Source organism: Salvelinus alpinus, chromosome 16 (assembly GCF_045679555.1).
Source record: "Salvelinus alpinus chromosome 16, SLU_Salpinus.1, whole genome shotgun sequence".
In the NCBI taxonomy this organism is placed as follows: Eukaryota; Metazoa; Chordata; class Actinopteri; order Salmoniformes; family Salmonidae; genus Salvelinus; species Salvelinus alpinus.
In genome coordinates this window covers 47,493,333-47,517,260 of record NC_092101.1, presented here as the reverse complement: position 1 = coordinate 47,517,260, position 23,928 = coordinate 47,493,333, and the positions used below count along the sequence as shown (strand labels likewise).

Below are 23,928 nucleotides of genomic sequence, written 5' to 3'. Positions count from 1 at the left end.
TTGAATGTTTTGACACCTACTGGAGAGGTCTTCTTTTTCTACACCCATTCAGCATCGTTCACACCCTTTTAAGCTTTGGCCTCACCCATCTCTTTAAAGGGTGATCCGAGCATTCTGTCCTAACAACAACAGTTGTTAACTGGCTAATGTTGGCTAGCTTGCTAGCTACTTCCAGACACAAATGAGAGAACAGCTCACTCTGACCATTTTACTCGTCCTAGCAGAGCTGGTTAGGCTGTTTTCATGATATCTAGAACATTTGTGACTGCAACTGTGCTGCTGGCAACAATTTACTATATTTTGCCAATGTTTACTGACACCGGCCATATTCAACGGGTGTTGAGCGTTCATCAATTTGTCAGTTATTCTGCGCTCTGTCACACTCAGACGAGAGTGCTCTGAAATCGGAGTAGATAGTCAGAGCGAATTTACCAGCTACGTCTATCAACAGTTGTCGCAGTGACATTCTATTGAAATGGATACTTGCATAGTGGTGTCTTTTGTTAAGACATTTAGCTAGCTAGCTACAGTAGGTAGGTAAACAATGAACCATAATCCCAATTTATGACGTTACTACCCTGCATGAATCTGCAGGTAGCTAACCAACCAGGTTCAATGTTAGCTGGCAGGCTCACAGCAAGGTTTCTCCCAGGCAGAAATTTCAAGGCAGACAGGGGTTTCCAGATGAAGAAGCACAAAGAAATGGGCAACGTTGAGGACCGTAGACGCATTGGTCGGCCAAGGAAACATACTGCAGCAGATGAAAGACACATCATGCTTGCTTCCCTTCACAATTGGAAGATGTCCAGCAGTGCCATCAGCTCAGAACTGGCAGAAAACAGTGGGACCCTGGTACACCCATCTACTGTCTGGAGAAGTCTGGTCAGAAGTGGCCTCGAGGGAAGACTTGCGGTCAAAAAGCCACACCTCCGACATGGAAACAAGGCCAAGCGACTGAACTATGCATGAAAACTCAGGAACTGGGGTGCAGAAAAAAGCCAGCAGGTGCTCTGGACTGATGAGTCAAGATGTGAAATATTTGGCTGTAGCAGAAGGCAGTTTGTTCGCCGAAGGGCTGGAGAGCGGTACACAAATGAGTGTCTGCAGGCAACAGTGAAGCATGGTGGAGGTTCCTTGCAAGTTTGGGGCTGCATTTATGTAAATGGAGCTGGGGATTTGGTCAGAATGAATGGTCTCCTCAATGCTGAGAAGTACAGGCAGAGACTTATCCATCATGCAATACCATCAGGGAGGCATCCGATTGGCCCCAAATGTATTCTGCAGCATGACAACAACCCCAAACATACAGCGAAAGTCATTAAGAACTATCTTCAGCGTAAAGAAGCTCAAGGAGTCCTGGAAGTGATGGTATGGCCCCCACAGAGCCCTGATCTCAACATCATCGAGTCTGTCTGGGATTACATGTAGAGAGAGAAGCACCTGAGGCTGCCTAAATCCACAGAATAACTGTGGTTAGTTCTCCAAGATGTGTGGGCCAACCTACCAGCCAAGTTCCTTCAAACTGTATGCAAGTGTACCTAGAATAATTTATGCTGTTTTGAAGGCAAAGGGTGGTCACACCAAATATTGATTTGATGTAGCTTTTTCTTCTGTTCACTCACTTTGCATTTTGTTAATTGATAAATATAATATTTTTTTCTCACCTGAGTAGCCTCGTTTCACTGCCAAAAATAAAATGAAACCATCTAGTGTTCAGCGAAATAACAACACAATGTCAAATACAGGTAGCCTAGTCAAATAATCAACATCCAATCACATTAACCGTTACTCTCTCGCGGGAATTCCACTAATGGTCCGTATGTAGCCAAGAGTAGCTGCTGCTTATTCCGTTTGCTTGAAAATTGATAAATGGTAAAAAAATGTAAGGCCCGCGTCCATAGAGACACATACGAGGTTCACTTATATTGGGAGTAGTGCCTTTCCTCAGCCACAGTGTGTTATATGTGCAAAAGTACTGTCTCGCAACTCGATGAAACCCTCTTGCGCAGACATTTAGGAACTAAACATGCCAAATTGAAAAATAACACACAGGGAGTTTTTTGAGCGAGAATTAAGACGACTTTTGAGTAGTAAGACATGTATAAAAGCAACAGATACCATTAATAAGAAGGGGCTAGAAGAGTCTTATCTGGTGAGCTACTGAGTGGCTAGGACAAGCAAGTCCCATCCTATTGTGAAGGACTTAATTCTCCCTTCTTCCTTAATTGACCCCCCATAAACGTAACGGACATATACCAGGAGCTGTGCCAGGCCCGCCACGTCTGTTGATGAATCATATGGCTGGGACAGTGCTGAGGGAAAAGGCCCAAAAAACTATACAGACAATGGGTTCATCAAACAACACTGTTTCACGACGCATCAGTGACATGGCAGGAGATGTTTTGAAACAATTACTGCTTCACATACAAGCCAGTGAATTCTATGCATTACAGCTGGATGAGTCAACAGACGTGGCGGGCCTGGCACAGCTCCTGGTATACAGTGGGGAGAACAAGTATTTGATACACTGCCGATTTTGCAGGTTTTCCTACTTACAACGCATGTAGAGATCTGTCATTTTTATCATAGGTACACTTCAACTGTGAGATACGGAATCTAAAACAAAAATCCAGAAAATCACATTGTATGATTTCTAAGTAATTAATTTGCATTTTATTGCATGACATAAGTATTTGATCACCTACCAACCAGTAAGAATTCCAGCTCTCACAGACCTGTTAGTTTTTCTTTAAGAAGCCCTCCTGTTCTCCAATCATTACCTGTATTAACTGCACCTGTTTGAACTCGTTACCTGTATAAAAGACACCTGTCCACACACTCAATCAAACAGACTCCAACCTCTCCGCAATGGCCAAGACCAGAGAGCTGTGTAAGGACATCAGGGATAAAATTGTAGACCTGCACAAGGCTGGGATGGGCTACAGGACAATAGGCAAGCAGCTTGGTGAGAAGGCAACAACTGTTGGCGCAATTATTAGAAAATGGAAGAAGTTCAAGATGACGGTCAATCACCCTCGGTCTGGGGCTCCATGCAAGATCTCACCTCGTGGGGCATCAATGATCACGAGGAAGGTGAGGGATCAGCCCAGAACTACACGGCAGGACCTGGTCAATGACCTGAAGAGAGCTGGGACCACAGTCTCAAAGAAAACCATTAGTAACACACTACGCCGTGATGGATTAAAATCCTGCAGCGCACGCAAGGTCCCCCTGCTCAAGCCAGCGCATGTCCAGGCCCGTCTGAAGTTTGCCAATGACCATCTGGATGATCCAGAGGAGGAATGGGAGAAGGTCATGTGGTCTGATGAGACAAAAATATAGCTTTTTGGTCTAAACTCCACTCGCCGTGTTTGGAGGAAGAAGAAGGATGAGTACAACCCCAAGAACACCATCTCAACCGTGAAGCATGGAGGTGGAAACATCATTCTTTGGGGATGCTTTTCTGCAAAGGGGACAGGACGACTGCACCGTATTGAGGGGAGGATGGATGGGGCCATGTATCGCGAGATCTTGGCCAACAACCTCCTTCCCTCAGTAAGAGCATTGAAGGGGTCGTGGCTGGGTCTTCCAGCATGACAACGACCCGAAACACACAGCCAGGGCAACTAAGGAGTGGCTCCGTAAGAAGCATCTGAAGGTCCTGGAGTGGCCTAGCCAATCTCCAGACCTGAACCCAATAGAAAATCTTTGGAGGGAGCTGAAAGTCCGTATTGCCCAGCGACAGCCCCGAAACCTGAAGGATCTGGAGAAGGTCTGTATGGAGGAGTGGGCCAAAATCCCTGCTGCAGTGTGTGCAAACCTGGTCAAGAACTACAGGAAACGTATGATCTCTGTAATTGCAAACAAAGGTTTATGTACCAAATATTAAGTTCTGCTTTTCTGATGTATCAAATACTTATGTCATGCAATAAAATGCAAATTAATTACTTAAAAATCATACAATGTGATTTTCTGGATTTTTGTTTTAGATTCCGTCTCTCACAGTTGAAGTGTACCTATGATAAGAATTACAGACCTCTACATGCTTTGTAAGTAGGAAAACCTGCAAAATCGGCAGTGTATCAAATACTTGTTCTCCCCACTGTATGTCTGTTACGTTTATGGGGGGTCAATTAAGGAAGACATCCTCTTCTGCAAACCACTGGAAACCAGGACAACAGGAGAGGATATTTTTTAAGTACTGGACAGCTTTGTGACATCAGATGGACTTTGGTAGTCAAGATATGTTGATATTTGTACTGATGGTGCAAAAGCCATGACAGGGAGACATAGTGGAGTGGTAACACGCATGCAAGCAGTTGCTCGCTTCACTAATTGGGTACACTGCAGCATCCATCGAGAGGCTCTTGCTGCCAAAGGAATGTCTGACAACTTGGAAGACGTTTTGGACACTACAGTGAAAATGGTTCTCTTTGTTAAAGCAAGGCCCCTGAACTCTCGTGTATTTTCTGCACTATGCAATATGGGCAGCGACCATGTAACGCTTTTACAACATACAGAAGTGCGCTGGTTATCAAGGGGCAAAGTATTGACACGTTTTTTTTTATTGAGAGACGAGCTTAAAGTTTTCTTTACTGACCATCATTTTCACTTGTCTGACTGCTTGCATGATGATGAGTTTCTCACACGACTGGCCTATCTAGGTGATGTTTTTTCTCACCTGAATGATCTGAATCTAGGATTACAGGGACTCTCCGCAACTATATTCAATGTGCGGGACAAAATTGAGGCTGTGATTAAGAAGTTGGAGCTCTTCTCTGTCTGCATTAACAAGGACAACACACAGGTCTTTCCATCATTGTATGATTTGTGTGCAAATGAACTCAAGCTTAAGGACAATGTCAGATGTGATATAGCGAAGCACCTGAGTGAGTTGGGTGCGCAATTACGCAGGTACTTTCCCGAAACGGATGACACAAACAACTGGATTCATTATCCCTTTCATGCCCTGTCTCCAGTCCACTTACCGATATCTGAACAAGAGAGCCTCATCGAAATTGCAACAAGCGGTTCTGTGAAAATTGAATTTAATCAGAAGCCACTGCCAGATTTCTGGATAGGGCTGCGCTCAGAGTATCCTGCCTTGGCAAATCACGCTGTTAAGACACTGATGCCCTTCGCAACCACATACCTATGTGAAAGTAGATTCTCAGCCCTCACTAGCATGAAAACTAAATACAGGCACAGACTGTGTGGAAAATAATTTTAAACTGAGACTCTCTCCTATACAACTCAACATTGCAGACTTATGTGCATCCTTTCAAGCACACCCTTCTCATTAACCTGTGGTGAGTAATTCACAATTTTCGATGAACAAATAAAGTTTTATATGTAAGATGGCTAAATAAAGAGCAAAATGATTGATTATTATTATTATATTATTATTTGTGCCCTGATCCTATAAAAAGTTTGGGAACCACTGCTCTACGGTGTCTAGATGGACTTTTTTATTTGTGGTCCTGGCAACTGGACCTTTTTTGTACCCCCATTATTTTGGTCTAACTGAGATTTACCACAGGGCCCAGGTCTGACAGAATCTGTGCAGAAGATCTAGGTGCTGCTGCAGGGCCTCCCTGGTTGGGGACAGAAGCACCAGATCATCTGCAAACAGTAGACAGTTGACTTCAGATTCTAGTAGGGTGAGGCCGGGTGCTGCAGACTGTTCTAGTGCCCTCGCCAATTCATTGATATATATGTTGAAGAGGGTGGGGCTTAAGCTGCATCCCTTTCTCACCCCATGGCCCTGTGGAAAGAAATGTGTGTGGGTTTTTTGTCAGTTTTAACCACACACTTGTTGTTTGTGTACATGGATTTTACAGTGTTGTATGTTTTTCCCCCAGCACCACTGTCCATCAATTTGTATAGCAAACCCTCATGCTAAATTGAGTCAAATGCTTTTTTGAAATCAACAAAGCATGAGAAGACTTTGCCTTTGTTTTGGTGTGTTTGTTTGTCAATTAGGGTGTGCAGGGTGAATACGTGGTCTGTCGTACGGTAATTTGGTAAAAAGACAATTTGACATTTGCTCAGTACATTGTTTTCACTGACGAAATGTATGATTCTGCTGTTAATGATAATGAAGAGGATTTCCCACGGTTGCTGTTGACGCATATCCCACGGTAGTTAAAGGGGTCAAATTTGTCTCCACTTTTGTGGATTGGGGTGATCAGTCCTTGGTTCCAAATATTGGGGAAGATGCCAGTGCTGATGATGATGTTAAAGAGTTTAAGTATAGCCAATTAGAATTTGTTGTCTGTATATTTTATAATTTCATTTAAGATGCCATCAACACCACAGGCCTTTTTGTGTTGGAGGGTTTGTATTTTGTCCTGTAGTTCATTCAGTGTAATTGGAGAATCTAGTGGGTTCTGGTAGTCTTTAATAGTTGAGTCTAAGATTTGTATTTGATCATGTACTATATGTTTTTGCTGTTTGTTCTTTGTCATAGGTCCCAAAATATTGGGGAGGTGGTTTATCCATACATCTGTTTTTGATAGCTAACTCTTTGTGTTGTTGTTTGTTTTAGTGTTTTCCAATTTCCCCAGAAGTGGTTAGATTCTCTGTATTGTTCTAGTGATTCACCATAGTGAAGGCGTAGTAGGCTCAGATTTTCTGGGTCTCCATGTTTTTGGTTGGATACGTTTCTCAATTTCTTCCTTAGGTTGTTGCATTCTTCATGGAACCATTTGTCGTTGTTGTTTTTTTGTCTTAGGTTGCCTGCTTGAACGTTTTAGATTTGATAGGGAAGCTGAGGGGTCAAATATACTCTCTCTCGCTCTCTCTTGCCACCTCTTTACCCAGCACTGTGTCAGAAAGGTAGTCATGCATACAAAGCCAGGATATTGAAAAGCTATATTCCCTCAAATGTCAAGCAATGGAATAATAAATATAGTGGCAGAGGAACGTTTATACGATTATTATGCTGAGTAGACTACCTACCCTGACTACCTATACTGACTACCTATACTGACTACCTATACTGACTACCTATGCTGAGTAGACTACCTATACTAAGTAGACTACCTACCCTGACTACCTATACTGACTACCTATACTGACTACCTATGCTGAGTAGACTACCTATACTGAGTAGACTACCTACCCTGACTACCTATACAGACTACCTATACTGACTACCTATACTGAGTAGACTACCTATACTGAGTAGACTACCTACCCTGACTACCTATACTGACTACCTATACTGACTACCTATGCTGAGTAGACTACCTATACTGGCGGTCTGTGACTGACAGGCGGTCTGTGACTGACAGGCGGTCTGTGACTGACAGGCGGTCTGTGACTGACAGGCGGTCTGTGACTGACAGGTGGTCTGTGACTGACAGGCGTGGTCTGTGACTGACAGGTGGGGTCTGTGACTGACAGGTGGTCTGTGACTGACAGGTGATCTGTGACTGACAGGCGTGGTCTGTGACTGACAGGTGGGGTCTGTGACTGACAGGTGATCTGTGACTGACAGGCGATCTGTGACTGACAGGCGGTCTGTGACTGACAGGCGATCTGTGACTGACAGGCGTGGTCTGTGACTGACAGGTGGGGTCTGTGACTGACAGGTGGTCTGTGACTGACAGGTGATCTGTGACTGACAGGTGATCTGTGACTGACAGGCGGTCTGTGACTGACAGGTGGTCTGTGACTGACTAGGCCTGTACTGTACTGGAAGTGAGGTGCGTGCCCTGGCAGTTGACATGTAATTGGGCCATTACACTTGTCAGTTAGTGGTTTCTAGATCAATACTGACTACCTATACTGACTACCTATGCTGAGTAGACTACCTATACTGAGTAGACTACCTACCCTGACTACCTATACAGACTACCTATACTGACTACCTATGCTGCGTAGACTACCTATACTGAGTAGACTACCTATACTGAGTAGACTACCTACCCTGACTACCTATACTGACTACCTATACTGACTACCTATGCTGAGTAGACTACCTATACTGACTACCTATACTGACTACCTATGCTGAGTAGACTACCTACCCTGACTACCTATACTGACTACCTATACTGAGTAGACTACCTATACTGACTACCTATACTGAGTAGACTACCTATACTGACTACCTATACTGAGTATACCTATACTGACTACCCATACTGAGTAGACTACCTATACTGACTACCTATACTGACTACCTATACTGAGTAGACTACCTATACTGACTACCTATACTGAGTATACCAATACTGACTACCTATACTGAGTAGACTATCTATACTGACTACCTATACTGACTACCTATACTGACTACCTATACTGAGTAGACTACCTATACTGACTACCTATACTGAGTGTACCTATACTGACTACCTATACTGACTACCTATACTGACTACCTATACTGAGTAGACTACATATACTGAGTAGACTACCTATACTGACTACCTATACTGACTACCTATACTGACTACCTATACTGACTACCTATACTGACTACCTATACTGAGTAGACTACCTACCCTGACTACCTATACTGAGTAGACTACCTATACTGACTACCTATACTGAGTGGACTACATATACTGAGTAGACTACCTGAGACATTGTTGAACAAACAAGTTATAGAAACTCTTACAGTATAGCGAATGTCTGGAAGTCAATACAAAGAGTAAAATGATACTCATACATGCATTAATCAAATGTAAACTGGGAAAGACACCAAGAGTCTGTCTGTAGCAGTAATATACACTACTTGTGTCATGTAGGGTATTGCGTATGCATTCCGATAGTAATGGCCTTTATGGGGTCATCAGCATCAGATCACATTGTCATCACGAAGAAGGTCAAATGGCTCATCTTAGTGATATACTTAGCAATATGACATCATCGTACACAGTTGGGTGACTTCCTGCTAACAATCAATAACAACCGAATTCAACATTTCCCAGGCTGCCAATATTGGCTCATCCCAATTTGCAAGTACGCCCACATGAAGAGCCAACTGTTGGGAGTCTTGGTAGATTTGAATTTAGATTGTAGTTGTTGTTGGTTTCTGCGTGCAGGAAGTTTCCCCACTGTGTATGATGATGTAATTTGTCGTTTTGGTGAACTAGTCATGTCAGTGGAGCAGTGTGTGGGAATCCTCAGAGCCAACCATGTAATTACCCAGTTATAGACATGAGCATTAGTCCCGTCACAGCCCGGAGGAAGTTCCAAGACTGTTACCAGGCTACTGCTAACAGACACGGAGGCAATAAACTGGCCACTTTGTAGATTAGTATGTTTACAGGATGAGGGGGACCGCAAATAACAGCGCACAACAGAACCCAGTGCCGTGTCGCGCTTGTGAGTGAGTCTCTAACATGTCGCTATCGGGAAATGCCCAGGAAAAAGGGTGAAAACCTCAACATTCTGGGTTTTCAGGGAAGTCATGTGTTTGTGACAGCGTGCATCTAAAATAACAGGTGCACCCACTTTATATTATATACACAGGCCTTATAGCTAGAGGAATCTCCACTATATATTATATACACAGGCCTTATAGCTAGAGGAATCTCCACTATATATTATAGACACAGGCCTTATAGCTAGAGGAATCTCCACTATATATTATATACACAGGCCTTATAGCTAGAGGAATCTCCACTATATATTATATACACAGGCCTTATAGCTAGAGGAATCTCCACTATATATTATAGACACAGGCCTTATAGCTAGAGGAATCTCCACTATATATTATATACACAGGCCTTATAGCTAGAGGAATCTCCACTATATATTATAGACACAGGCCTTATAGCTAGAGGAATCTCCACTATATATTATAGACACAGGCCTTATAGCTAGAGGAATCTCCACTATATATTATATACACAGGCCTTATAGCTAGAGGAATCTCCACTATATATTATATACACAGGCCTTATAGCTAGAGGAATCTCCACTATATATTATAGACACAGGCCTTATAGCTAGAGGAATCTCCACTATATATTATATACACAGGCCTTATAGCTAGAGGAATCTCCACTATATATTATAGACACAGGCCTTATAGCTAGAGGAATCTCCACTATATATTATAGACACAGGCCTTATAGATAGAGGAATCTCCACTATATATTATATACACAGGCCTTATAGCTAGAGGAATCTCCACTATATATTATAGACACAGGCCTTATAGCTAGAGGAATCTCCACTATATATTATAGACACAGGCCTTATAGCTAGAGGAATCTCCACTATATATTATAGACACAGGCCTTATAGCTAGAGGAATCTGGACTATATATTATAGACACAGGCCTTATAGCTAGAGGAATCTCCACTATATATTATATACACAGGCCTTATAGCTAGAGGAATCTCCACTATATATTATATACACAGGCCTTATAGCTAGCGGAATCTCCACTATATATTATATACACAGGCCTTATAGCTAGAGGAATCTCCACTATATATTATAGACACAGGCCTTATAGCTAGAGGAATCTCCACTATATATTATATACACAGGCCTTATAGCTAGAGGAATCTCCACTATATATTATATTATATACACAGGCCTTATAGCTAGAGGAATCTCCACTATATATTATATACACAGGCCTTATAGCTAGAGGAATCTCCACTATATATTATATACACAGGCCTTATAGCTAGAGGAATCTCCACTATATATTATAGACACAGGCCTTATAGCTAGAGGAATCTCCACTATATATTATATACACAGGCCTTATAGCTAGAGGAATCTCCACTATATATTATATACACAGGCCTTATAGATAGAGGAATCTCCACTATATATTATATACACAGGCCTTATAGCTAGAGGAATCTCCACTATATATTATAGACACAGGCCTTATAGCTAGAGGAATCTCCACTATATATTATAGACACAGGCCTTATAGCTAGAGGAATCTCCACTATATATTATAGACACAGGCCTTATAGCTAGAGGAATCTGGACTATATATTATAGACACAGGCCTTATAGCTAGAGGAATCTCCACTATATATTATATACACAGGCCTTATAGCTAGAGGAATCTCCACTATATATTATATACACAGGCCTTATAGCTAGCGGAATCTCCACTATATATTATATACACAGGCCTTATAGCTAGAGGAATCTCCACTATATATTATAGACACAGGCCTTATAGCTAGAGGAATCTCCACTATATATTATAGACACAGGCCTTATAGCTAGAGGAATCTCCACTATATATTATAGACACAGGCCTTATAGCTAGAGGAATCTGGACTATATATTATAGACACAGGCCTTATAGCTAGAGGAATCTCCACTATATATTATATACACAGGCCTTATAGCTAGAGGAATCTCCACTATATATTATATACACAGGCCTTATAGCTAGCGGAATCTCCACTATATATTATATACACAGGCCTTATAGCTAGAGGAATCTCCACTATATATTATAGACACAGGCCTTATAGCTAGAGGAATCTCCACTATATATTATATACACAGGCCTTATAGCTAGAGGAATCTCCACTATATATTATATTATATACACAGGCCTTATAGCTAGAGGAATCTCCACTATATATTATATACACAGGCCTTATAGCTAGAGGAATCTCCACTATATATTATATACACAGGCCTTATAGCTAGAGGAATCTCCACTATATATTATAGACACAGGCCTTATAGCTAGAGGAATCTCCACTATATATTATATACACAGGCCTTATAGCTAGAGGAATCTCCACTATATATTATATACACAGGCCTTATAGCTAGAGGAATCTCCACTATATATTATATTATATAAACAGGCCTTATAGCTAGAGGAATCTCCACTATATATTATATACACAGGCCTTATAGCTAGAGGAATCTCCACTATATATTATATTATATACACAGGCCTTATAGCTAGAGGAATCTCCACTATATATTAGACACAGGCCTTATAGCTAGAGGAATCTCCACTATATATTAGACACAGGCCTTATAGCTAGAGGAATCTCCACTATATATTATAGACACAGGCCTTATAGCTAGAGGAATCTCCACTATATATTATAGACACAGGCCTTATAGCTAGAGGAATCTCCACTATATATATTAGACACAGGCCTTATAGCTAGAGGAATCTCCACTATATATTATATACACAGGCCTTATAGCTAGAGGAATCTCCACTATATATTATAGACACAGGCCTTATAGCTAGAGGAATCTCCACTATATATATTAGACACAGGCCTTATAGCTAGAGGAATCTCCACTATATATTATAGACACAGGCCTTATAGCTAGAGGAATCTCCACTATATATTAGACACAGGCCTTATAGCTAGAGGAATCTCCACTATATATTATAGACACAGGCCTTATAGCTAGAGGAATCTCCACTATATATTAGACACAGGCCTTATAGCTAGAGGAATCTCCACTATATATTAGACACAGGCCTTATAGCTAGAGGAATCTCCACTATATATTATAGACACAGGCCTTATAGCTAGAGGAATCTCCACTATATATTATAGACAGGCCTTATAGCTAGAGGAATCTCCACTATATATTATAGACACAGGCCTTATAGCTAGAGGAATCTCCACTATATATTAGACACAGGCCTTATAGCTAGAGGAATCTCCACTATATATTATAGACACAGGCCTTATAGCTAGAGGAATCTGGACTATATATTATATACACAGGCCTTATAGCTAGAGGAATCTCCACTATATATTATATACACAGGCCTTATAGCTAGCGGAATCTCCAGTGGCAGAAGATTGGAAGAGATGATGATGGTAACACATTATGACGCACACAAACACACACTCACAGTTTTGTATTGCCATCCTTGTGAGGACCAAATAATTGATTCCCATTCAAAATCCTATTTTCCCTAACCCCTAACATTAAATCTAACCCTAACGTTAACCATTAACTTAACCATAACCCTAAATGTAAACCTAAGCCTTACCTTAACCCCTAACCCTAAACCTAGCCCTAACTCCTAACCCTAACCCTACACCTAAACGTAACCCCTAACCCCAACCTTAATTCTAACCCTAACCCTAACCCTAAACCTAACCCTAACTCCTAACCCTACACCTAACCGTAACCCCTAACTCCAACCTTAATTCTAACCCTAACCTTAATTCTAACCCTAACACTAAATGTAACCATAAACCTAAACCCTAAGCCTAAAATAGCATTTTTCCTCATAGGGACTGGGAAAATTGTCCCACTTGTCAGAATTTTCCTTATTTTACTATCCTTGTGAGGACTTCAGGCACGCAAAAGTATAGTAAAACAACACACACACACGCATACACAGTTCCAGGGGTTATATGGTGGAATGACCTCTCCAGAGGTCCAGGGGTTATGTGGTGGAATGACCTCTCCAGAAGTCCAGGGGTTATATGGTGGAATGACCTCTCCAGAAGTCCAGGGGTTATGTGGTGGAATGACCTCTCCAGAAGTCCAGGGGTTATATGGTGGAATGACCTCTCCAGAAGTCCAGGGGTTATATGGTGGAATGACCTCTCCAGAAGTCCAGGGGTTATATGGTGGAATGACCTCTCCAGAAGTCCAGGGGTTATGTGGTGGAATGACCTCTCCAGAAGTCCAGGGGTTATATGGTGGAATGACCTCTCCAGAAGTCCAGGGGTTATATGGTGGAATGACCTCTCCAGAAGTCCAGGGGTTATGTGGTGGAATGACCTCTCCAGAAGTCCAGGGGTTATATGGTGGAATGACCTCTCCAGAAGTCCAGGGGTTACATGGAGGAATGACCTCTCCAGAAGTCCAGGGGTTACATGGTGGAATGACCTCTCCAGAAGTCCAGGGGTTACATGGAGGAATGACCTCTCCAGAAGTCCAGGGGTTACATGGTGGAATGACCTCTCCAGAAGTCCAGGGGTTACATGGTGGAATGACCTCTCCAGAAGTCCAGGGGTTACATGGTGGAATGAGCAGTTATTTGTTCATGAAACATTTTTCCTGAAAAAAGTGGGTTCCCTGTTGATCTCCAACATTACAGCAATAACACAATATGACCTTGCCTCTAACAGTACATTGTAGGGACCCAGGAGGCGGTCTGTGGTCTGTGACTGACAGGCGTGGTCTGTGACTGACAGGTGGTCTGTGACTGACAGGCGATCTGTGACTGACAGGCGGTCTGTGACTGACAGGCGGTCTGTGACTGACAGGCGGTCTGTGACTGACAGGCGATCTGTGACTGACAGGTGATCTGTGACTGACAGGTGATCTGTGACTGACAGGCGGTCTGTGACTGACAGGTGATCTGTGACTGACAGGCGGTCTGTGACTGACAGGTGATCTGTGACTGACAGGTGATCTGTGACTGACAGGCGGTCTGTGACTGACAGGTGATCTGTGACTGACAGGTGGTCTGTGACTGACAGGCGGTCTGTGACTGACAGGCGGTCTGTGACTGACAGGTGGTCTGTGACTGACTAGGCCTGTACTGTACTGGAAGTGAGGTGCGTGCCCTGGCAGTTGACATGTAATTGGGCCATTACACTTGTCAGTTAGTGGTTTCTAGATCAAATCTCCGAGCTGACAAGGTAAAAATCTGTCGTTCTGCCCCTGAACAAGGCAGTTAATCCACAGTTCCTAGGCTGTCATTGTAAATAAGAATTTGTTCCTAACTGACTTGCCTAGTTAAATTAAGTTTACATAAACAAGTTGGTACATGATGCTTTCAGCAGTACCTGCCTTGAAAGTCCTCACTAAGCTACCTACTTTAAATTCACTCTTCCTGCTAACATAAAAGCAAACACACAGATTTAGTTTTTGAGGTGGCCAACCAGCACAATGTCAGGCAGCAGGACCCCGTGAGAGGCAGGCAGAGTAGAGTGATTGGCAGGTCTTAACAATCCAGCCAGAAGCCATTACACTCTGCTGTGTCATTCAATGACACAACAGAATGACACTGTTAACTCCTCTCCCTGGAGCCCCAGAGCCTTTAGTGAGGCCAGACTGTTAACTCCTCTCCCTGGAGCCCCAGAGCATTTAGTGAGGCCAGACTGTTAACTCCTCTCCCTGGAGCCCCAGAGCCTTTAGTGAGGCCAGACTGTTAACTCCTCTCCCTGGATTTCCAGAGTTTTTAGTGAGGTCAGACTGAATTCAAAATGGATTCAATATATTTTTTGTGTCCCCCATCTAAACAAAATACCCCATAATGACATGTTTTTATAAATGTGTGCGAATTTATTAAAAATGAAAAAAGAGATATCTCATTTACATAAGTTTTCACACCCCTGAGTCAATACATGTTAGAATCACCTTTGGCGGTGATTACAGCTGTGAGTCTTTCTGGGTAAGTCTCTAAGAGCTTTGCACACCTGGATTGTACAATACTGTATTTGCTCATTATTCTTTAAACAATTCTTCAAGCTCTGTCAAGTTGGTTGTTGATCATTGCTAGACAGCCATTTTCAAGTCATGCCAAAGATTTTCAAGGCGATTTAAGTCAAAGCTTTAACTAACTCAGGAACATTCAATGTTGTCTTGGTAAGCAACTCCATAGTCTATTTGTCCTTGTGTTTTAGGTTATTATCCTACTGAATTTGTCTCCCGGTGTCTGTTGGAAAGCAGACTGAACCAGGTTTTCCTCTAGGATTTTGCCTGTGCTTAGCTCTATAAAAAAAAAAAATTGCCTAAAAAAACTCCCTAGTCCTTGCTGATGACAAGCATACCCATAACATGATGCAGCCACCACCATGCTTGAAAATATGAAGAGTGGTACTCAGTGATGTGCTGTGTTGAATTTACCCCAAACATAACCCTTTGTATTCAGAACCAAAATGTCCTTTCTTCGCCACAGTTTTTTCAATATTACTTTAGTGCCTTTTTGCAAACAGGATGTATGTTTTGGAGTATTTTTATTTGGAGTATAGTTTTCTTCAATCACAGCCATTAAACTCTGTAATTGTTTTAAAGTCACCATTGGCCTCATGTTGAAATCACTGTGCGGTTTCCTTCCTCTTCGGCAACTGAGTTAGGAAGGACGCCTGTATCTTTGTAGTGACTGGGTGTATTAATGCCCCATCCAAAGTGTAACTAATAACTGCACCATGCTCAAAAGGATATTCTTTTTTTTTACCCATTTACCAATAGGTGCCCTTCTTTACGAATCATTGGAAAACCTCCCTAGTCTTTGTGGTTGAATCTGTGCTTGAAATTCACTGCTCGACTGAGGGACCTTACAGATAATTGTGTGTGTGGAGTACAGAGATGAGGTAGTGATTCAGAAATCATGTTAACCACTATTATTGCACAAAGAGTGGGTCCATTCAACTTACTATATGACTTGTTAAGCACATTTTTACTCCTGAACTTATTTAGGCTTCTATAACAAAAGGGTTGAATACATATTGACTCAAGACAATTGACTCAAGACACCGTATGTCTGCTGCAGAGAGACAAGAGAGAGACAAGAGAGAGACAGACAAGAGAAAGAGACAAGAGAGAGGGACAAGAGAGAGGGACAAGAGAGAGACAAGAGAGAGACAAGAGAGAGACAAGAGAGAGAGAGAGAGAGAAGAGAGAGACAAGAGAGAGACAAGAGAGAGACAAGAGAGAGAGAAGAGAGACAAGAGAGAGACAAGAGAGAGAGAAGAGAGACAAGAGAGAGAGACAAGAGAGAGAGACAGAGAGAGAGACAAGAGAGAGAGACAGAGAGAGAGACAAGAGAGAGAGACATGAGAAAACAAGTTTTAATCAGTCATGGAAATAAAAGTGCTGAAAACAAAAAGAAGATGGAAGGAAAAATACCATGAAGCCATGAAGGACAATACTGGAGTTTTGGCGCAGCCAACTAGCGCAAAAACAATAAAATGCAATATTGTCAAAACGATACAATATATTGTAAAAAATAACATCCTGCTATCAAATCAAATCAAATCGAATTTTATTTTATTAGTCACATGCGCCGAATACAACAGGTGTAGGTAGACCTTACAGTGAAATGCTTACTTACGAGTCCCTAACCAACAATGCAGTTAAAAAAATATATAATATGGATAACATTAAGAAATAAAAGTAACAAGTAATTATAGAGCAGCAGTAAAATAACAATAACGAGACAATATACAGGGGGGTATCGGTACAGAGTCAATGTGGAGGCTATATACAGGGGGTATCGGTTCAGAGTCAATGTGGAGGCTATATACAGGTGGTACCGGTACAGAGTCAATGTGGAGGCTATATACAGGGGGTACCGGTACAGAGTCAATGTGGAGGCTATATACAGGGGGTATCGGTACAGAGTCAATGTGGAGGCTATATACAGGGGGGTATCGGTACAGAGTCAATGTGGAGGCTATATACAGGGGGGTATCGGTACAGAGTCAATGTGGAGGCTATATACAGGGGGTACCGGTACAGAGTCAATGTGGAGGCTATATACAGGGGGTACCGGTACAGAGTCAATGTGGAGGCTATATACAGGGGGTATCGGTACAGAGTCAATGTGGAGGCTATATACAGGGGGTACCGGTACAGAGTCAATGTGGAGGCTATATACAGGGGGTACCGGTATAGAGTCAATGTGGAGGCTATATACAGGGGGTACCGGTACAGAGTCAATGTGGAGGCTATTTACAGGGGGGTACCGGTACAGAGTCAATGTGGAGGCTATATACAGGGGGGTACCGGTACAGAGTCAATGTGGAGGCTATATACAGGGGGGTACCGGTACAGAGTCAATGTGGAGGCTATATACAGGGGGTATCGGTACAGAGTCAATGTGGAGGCTATATACAGGGGGGTACCGGTACAGAGTCAATGTGGAGGCTATATACAGGGGGTACCGGTACAGAGTCAATGTGGAGGCTATATACAGGGGGTACCGGTACAGAGTCAATGTGGAGGCTATATACAGGGGGTATCGGTACAGAGTCAATGTGGAGGCTATATACAGGGGGTACCGGTACAGAGTCAATGTGGAGGCTATATACAGGGGGTATCGGTACAGAGTCAATGTGGAGGCTATATACAGGGGGGTACCGGTACAGAGTCAATGTGGAGGCTATATACAGGGGGTACCGGTACAGAGTCAATGTGGAGGCTATATACAGGGGGTACCGGTACAGAGTCAATGTGGAGGCTATATACAGGGGGTACCGGTACAGAGTCAATGTGGAGGCTATATACAGGGGGTACCGGTACAGAGTCAATGTGGAGGCTATATACAGGGGGTACCGGTACAGAGTCAATGTGGAGGCTATATACAGGGGGTACCGGTACAGAGTCAATGTGGAGGCTATATACAGGGGGTACCGGTACAGAGTCAATGTGGAGGCTATATACAGGGGGGTATTTTTACCCCATTTTTCCTCCCTCTGATACAGTATCCCCTTATCCCTCAGTCTCCCACCACTGAACCCCCTCTGATCCCGCCAGGTCTATACAGTCAGAACAGAGACAGAGAGGAAGGACAGCAATACTCCCTTGGGAAGAGCCATTCCCATGAATGACAGAGGGGCAATGTTGCTAGAGCAACAGAGGTTAAATCAGATAAACAAAACAGAGCACACACACGCACGCACGCACGCACGCACGCACGCACGCACGCACGCACACACACACACACACACACACACACACACACACACACACACACACAGAGAGAGAGTGTTGTTTTAGGATTACAGTGACATTTTGAACCAGCTGTGTATCCGTTTGAGTTCATGGAGAGGAGGTCTATCATTCTGTCTCAGATGCTGTGCAAACATACAAACACAGCCTTGATGTGAAGTTGCTATAGACTACGACAGCAGCAACCCCGCAGCCTCCTCCTGTTCACCAATGTCCTTCAGCAGGGTTCGCTGCCCTCATTGACCCTGTCAATCAAGTCTTCTATTCAGAGTGAGTTCAAGACCCACACTATGAGGTTGGAATAATACTGTGAAATTGTGAAAATTATGATAATGCCCTTTTAGTGTAAAAGCTGTTGAAAATTTCAACCTGTTTTGGTGGGATGGAGTTTTTGCCTTCTATGGTGACATCACCAGGCGGTAAATTAGTTAATAGACCAATAAGAAAGAGAGTTCCAAACCTCTCTGCCAATAACAGCTAGTTTTCAGTTTTCCCTCATCACTTAGAACACTCCCAGTCGTACAAAATTCTAAAAACAGTTGCATTGGACCTTTAAAGAGGGTCCTTCAGGCCTTAACAGCAGGCTCCATCAGAGGCCACAAATCATTCACTCAAGGCTAAAAGTCCCACACAGAGCCTTCAGTCGACAGAGAGAGAAAAATCTGAGAGGAAGAGAGAAAATGAGGGGTGGGGAGAGAGAAAGATAGAGAGAGGAAGAGAGAGAGATTATTTTTTCTTTGCCTCCTCTTCCTCCTCCTACTCCTCCTCCTCTTACCACTGCTGCTCCTTCTCCTCTAGCTCCGCCCCTCTTACTCCTCCCCCTCTAGCTCCTCCTCCACCTCCTCCTCCACCTCCTCTTCCTTCTCCTCCCCCTCTTCCTCCTCCACCTCCTCTTCCTCTTCCTCCACCTCCTCTTCCTCCTCCTCCACCTCCTCTTCCTCCTCCTCTCTTCCTCCTCCTCCCCTCCTCTTCCTCCTCCCCTCCTCCTACTCCGCCACCTCTTCCTCTTCCTCCTCTTCCTCCTCCTCCACCTCCTCTTCCTCCTCCTCTCTTCCTCCTCCTCCACCTCTTCCTCCTCCTCCACCTCCTCCTCCCCTCCTCCTCCACCTCCTCTTCCTCCTCCTCCTCTTCCTCCTCCTCCACTCCTCTTCCCTTCCCTCCTCTTCCCTTCCCTCCTCTTCCCTTCCCTCCTCTTCCCTTCACTCCTCTTCCCTTCCCTCCTCTTCCCTTCACTCCTCTTCCCTTCCCTCCTCTTCCCTTCACTCCTCTTCCCTTCACTCCTCTTCCCTTCACTCCTCTTCCCTTCACTCCTCTTCCCTTCCCTCCTCTTCCCTTCTCTCCTCTTCCCTTCACTCCTCTTCCCTTCACTCCTCTTCCCTTCACTCCTCTTCCCTTCCCTCCTCTTCCCTTCACTCCTCTTCCCTTCCCTTCCCTCCTCTTCCCTTCCCTCCTCTTCCCTTCCCTCCTCTTCCCTTCCCTCCTCTTCCCTTCACTCCTCTTCCCTTCACTCCTCTTCCCTTCTCTCCTCTTCCCTTCTCTCCTCTTCGCTTCACTCCTCTTCCCTTCACTCCTCTTCCCTTCACTCCTCTTCCCTTCTCTCCTCTTCCCTTCACTCCTCTTCCCTTCACTCCTCTTCCCTTCACTCCTCTTCCCTTCTCTCCTCTTCCCTCCTCTTCCCTTCCCTTCACTCCTCTTCCCTTCCCTCCTCTTCCCTTCACTCCTCTTCCCTTCCCTCCTCTTCCCTTCCCTCCTCTTCCCTTCACTCCTCTTCCCTTCCCTCCTCTTCCCTTCACTCCTCTTCCCTTCCCTCCTCTTCCCTTCCCTCCTCTTCCCTTCCCTCTTCTTCCCTTCACTCCTCTTCCCTTCCCTCCTCTTCCCTTCACTCGTTACAGCCTCTTAATTATGGGTTTGTTCCTTCTTCTTGGTTGCTTCTGTTGGCCTCATCATGTGGCTGCTGGGTTAAGTAGCTTATTAAATCCTGTGAGGTGGTGTGAACCTTTAGCATTCCTGCTGAGATCAGTGCCCCCTGTGCACCCCTAGATCCTGACCCCACTGACACAATGGCTATTCTTCTTTCTGTTCCTCTTTGTGCTAATTAAGACTTTACCAAGGCGGTGTGTGTGTGTGTGTGTGTGTGTGTGTGTGTGTGTGTGTGTGTGTGTGTGTGTGTGTGTGTGTGTGTGTGTGTGTGTGTGTGTGTGTGTGTGTGTGTGTGTGTGTGTGTGTGTGTGTGTGTGTGTGTGTGTGTGTAAAAGACTGAGGTAAGTGAATGTTATAAGTAGTGGGAGAGGATGATCCTGCGTTGGGGTAAATATTGCTCACTCAGAGGGAGGGAGTGTTTTGGACTCGTTAGTAAGGCTTATCACACGCTCAGGGCTTTCTGCTTTAATTGGTGTTTTTCATCTTTGAGGAAGAATGGGGGTGGATCATCCTGTCACTGCTGGGCCCAAGGCCATCTTTACATCACCGAGCCTCCCAAGTCAACGCTGCACTTTAAGAAGTAATCTAAAGCTTGACTTACAGCCCTGTTATTGTGTCAGTGTTTCTCTCGCCATGACGTCTGTATCAGACCATCCCTAGAGGAGTTGCCAACAATCTCATCCAGGATATAGTTTGTTCAACCAAACTTTTCCGCTGAAAACCGGATGTGGGAACTCCGCTCAGGAGTTTTATTCTACGTCTTCTACGTATCAGACGGACAATGACACTCATTCTCCTCTCAAGTGGAAGAGTTCAACACTGTCGTTTCACGCTGTGGCGTAGGCTGCAATGTTGCCTACGGTCTGTCCTCACCGAGGCCTGAACCCACTTCCATTCAGAGACGTAACACTGGTCTGGGTCTGGGTCAGGTCTGGGTCTGGGTCTGGGTCTGGGTCTGGTCTGGGTCTGGGTCTGGTCTGGGTCTGGGTCTGGGTCTGGTCTGGGTCTGGGTCTGGGTCTGGGTCTGGGTCTGGGTCTGGGTCTGGGTCTGGTCTGGGTCTGGGTCTGGTCTGGGTCTGGTCTGGGTCTGGGTCTGGGTCTGGTCTGGGTCTGGTCTGGGTCTGGGTCTGGGTCTGGTCTGGGTCTGGTCTGGGTCTGGGTCTGGTCTGGGTCTGGTCTGGGTCTGGGTCTGGGTCTGGTCTGGGTCTGGGTCTGGTCTGGGTCTGGGTTGGGTCTGGGTTTGGTCTGGGTCTGGTCTGGGTCTGGTCTGGGTCTGGGTCTGGTCTGGGTCTGGTCTGGGTCTGGGTCTGGGTCTGGTCTGGGTCTAGTCTGGGTCTGGTCTGGGTCTGGTCTGGGTCTGGGTCTGGTCTGGGTCTGGTCTGGGTCTGGTCTGGGTCTTTGCACCGCAGCCATGAATCAAAGGAAGAGGCGTTACAGAAAGGCCCTTGTGGTGTGGTTGTCTCCAGAAACACATATTTCATGCGTTGTTGAATTTGTAATATTGAATTGCTGAAGTAAAGCTGTGAAAGAGTGTGATTTATTTCAGTGATTTCTCTGTTTATTTGTCTTTTCTGTCTTGCAGAGTGATGACGTCTTGGGCTGGTGTGAGAGCCACCGGAGGTGTTCACAGGTAAGAAAACATCTGTAGAATAGCTCTCTGTATGCCAGTGTGTGTGTGTGTGTGTGTGTGTGTGTGTGTGTGTGTGTGTGTGTGTGTGTGAGTGTGAGTGTGAGAGTGAGTCTCTCTCTGTGTGTACACACACACACACACACACTGGCACACACACACACTGGCACACACACACTGGCACACACACACTGGCACACACACACACACACACACACACACACACACACACACACACACACACACACACACACACACACACACACACACACACACACACACACACACACACACACACACACACACACACACACACACACACACACACACAGAGACTCACTCATGCAGCTATTCAGTTCTCATCATAGCGTGTTCAGGAGGACAGTGTTCCCTCCCTCAGGTCAAGGTTTGGGTCAGGGACCTCTCTTCCCCTCCTCTCTTCTCCTCCCTCCCTCCCTCTCTCCCCTCCCTCTCTCCCCTCCATACTCCCCTCCCTCTCTTCCCCTCCTCTCTTCTCCTCCCTCTCTCCCTCTCTCCCTCTCTCCCCTCCCTAGTGCCCTCCCTCTCTCTCCTCCCTCTCTCCCCTCCCTAGTCCCCTCCCTCTCTCCCCTCCCTCTCTCCCCTCCCCCCCCCTCCCTCCCCCTCCCCTTCCTCTCTTCTCCTCCCTCTCTCCCCTCCCTAGTCCCCTCCCTCTCTCTCCTCCGTCTCTCCCCTCCCTAGTCCCCTCCCTCTCTCCCCTCCCTCTCTCCCCTCCCTAGTCCCCTCCCTCCCTAGTCCACTCCCTCTCTCCCCTCCCTCGTCCCCTCCCTCCCTCTCTCCCCTCCCTCTCTCCCCTCCCTCTCTTCCCCTCCCTCGTCCCCTCCCTCCCTCTCTCCCCTCCCTCTCTCCCCTCCCTCTCTTCTCCTCCCTCTCTCCCCTCCCTCTCTCCCCTCCATACTCCCCTCCTCCCTGCTACATATTATCCTGATTAAAGTCAGCACATTGGATCACTCCCCAGTGAACCAATAAACTTCAGTCCTTCCCCAGTGAACCAATAAACTTCAGTCCTTCCCCAGTGAACCAATAACCTTGAGTCCTTCCCCAGTGAACCAATAACCTTGAGTCCTTCCCCAGTGAACCAATAACCTTGAGTCCTTCCCCAGTGAACCAATAAACTTCAGTCCTTCCCCAGTGAACCAATAAACTTCAGTCCTTCCCCAGTGAACCAATAACCTTGAGTCCTTCCCCAGTGAACCAATAACCTTGAGTCCTTCCCCAGTGAACCAATAAACTTCAGTCCTTCCCCAGTGAACCAATAAACTTCAGTCCTTCCCCAGTGAACCAATAACCTTGAGTCCTTCCCCAGTGAACCAATAACCTTGAGTCCTTCCCCAGTGAACCAATAAACTTCAGTCCTTCCCCAGTGAACCAATAACCTTGAGTCCTTCCCCAGTGAACCAATAACCTTGAGTCCTTCCCCAGTGAACCAATAACCTTAGTTTCTCGTCGTATGGGTGAGTGGATATCGCTGAAGTATTGAGAGGAGCGAGAGTAGGAGAAAGTGGTCTGTTTTCAGTCTCAGACAGCGTCTCTCTCTCACATACAGCCGATCGATGGTGAGTCCTATATATCCTCAAAGGTGCTGTGACACTTTTATGTGCTTTATGAGAATAAGCAGGTTGGTGACTCATAATTGGTTCCCTTAGAGGGTAATAAAGAGCAAGGTCAAAAATGTGTGTGTGTGTGTTTGAGTATGTGTGTGTGTTTG

At 44.8% G+C, this 23,928-nt stretch overlaps 1 protein-coding gene across 1 annotated transcript in view; it reads left to right on the top strand.

Moving 5' to 3' along the window:
* Positions 1–23,928, top strand: part of anos1b (anosmin 1b) — a 151,805-nt gene that overhangs the window by 13,075 nt on the left and 114,802 nt on the right. The window contains exon 2 of the mRNA XM_071346433.1: positions 22,137–22,184. Coding sequence (XP_071202534.1) covers positions 22,137–22,184 — 48 coding nt within the window. The remainder of the gene's footprint in view (positions 1–22,136; positions 22,185–23,928) is intronic.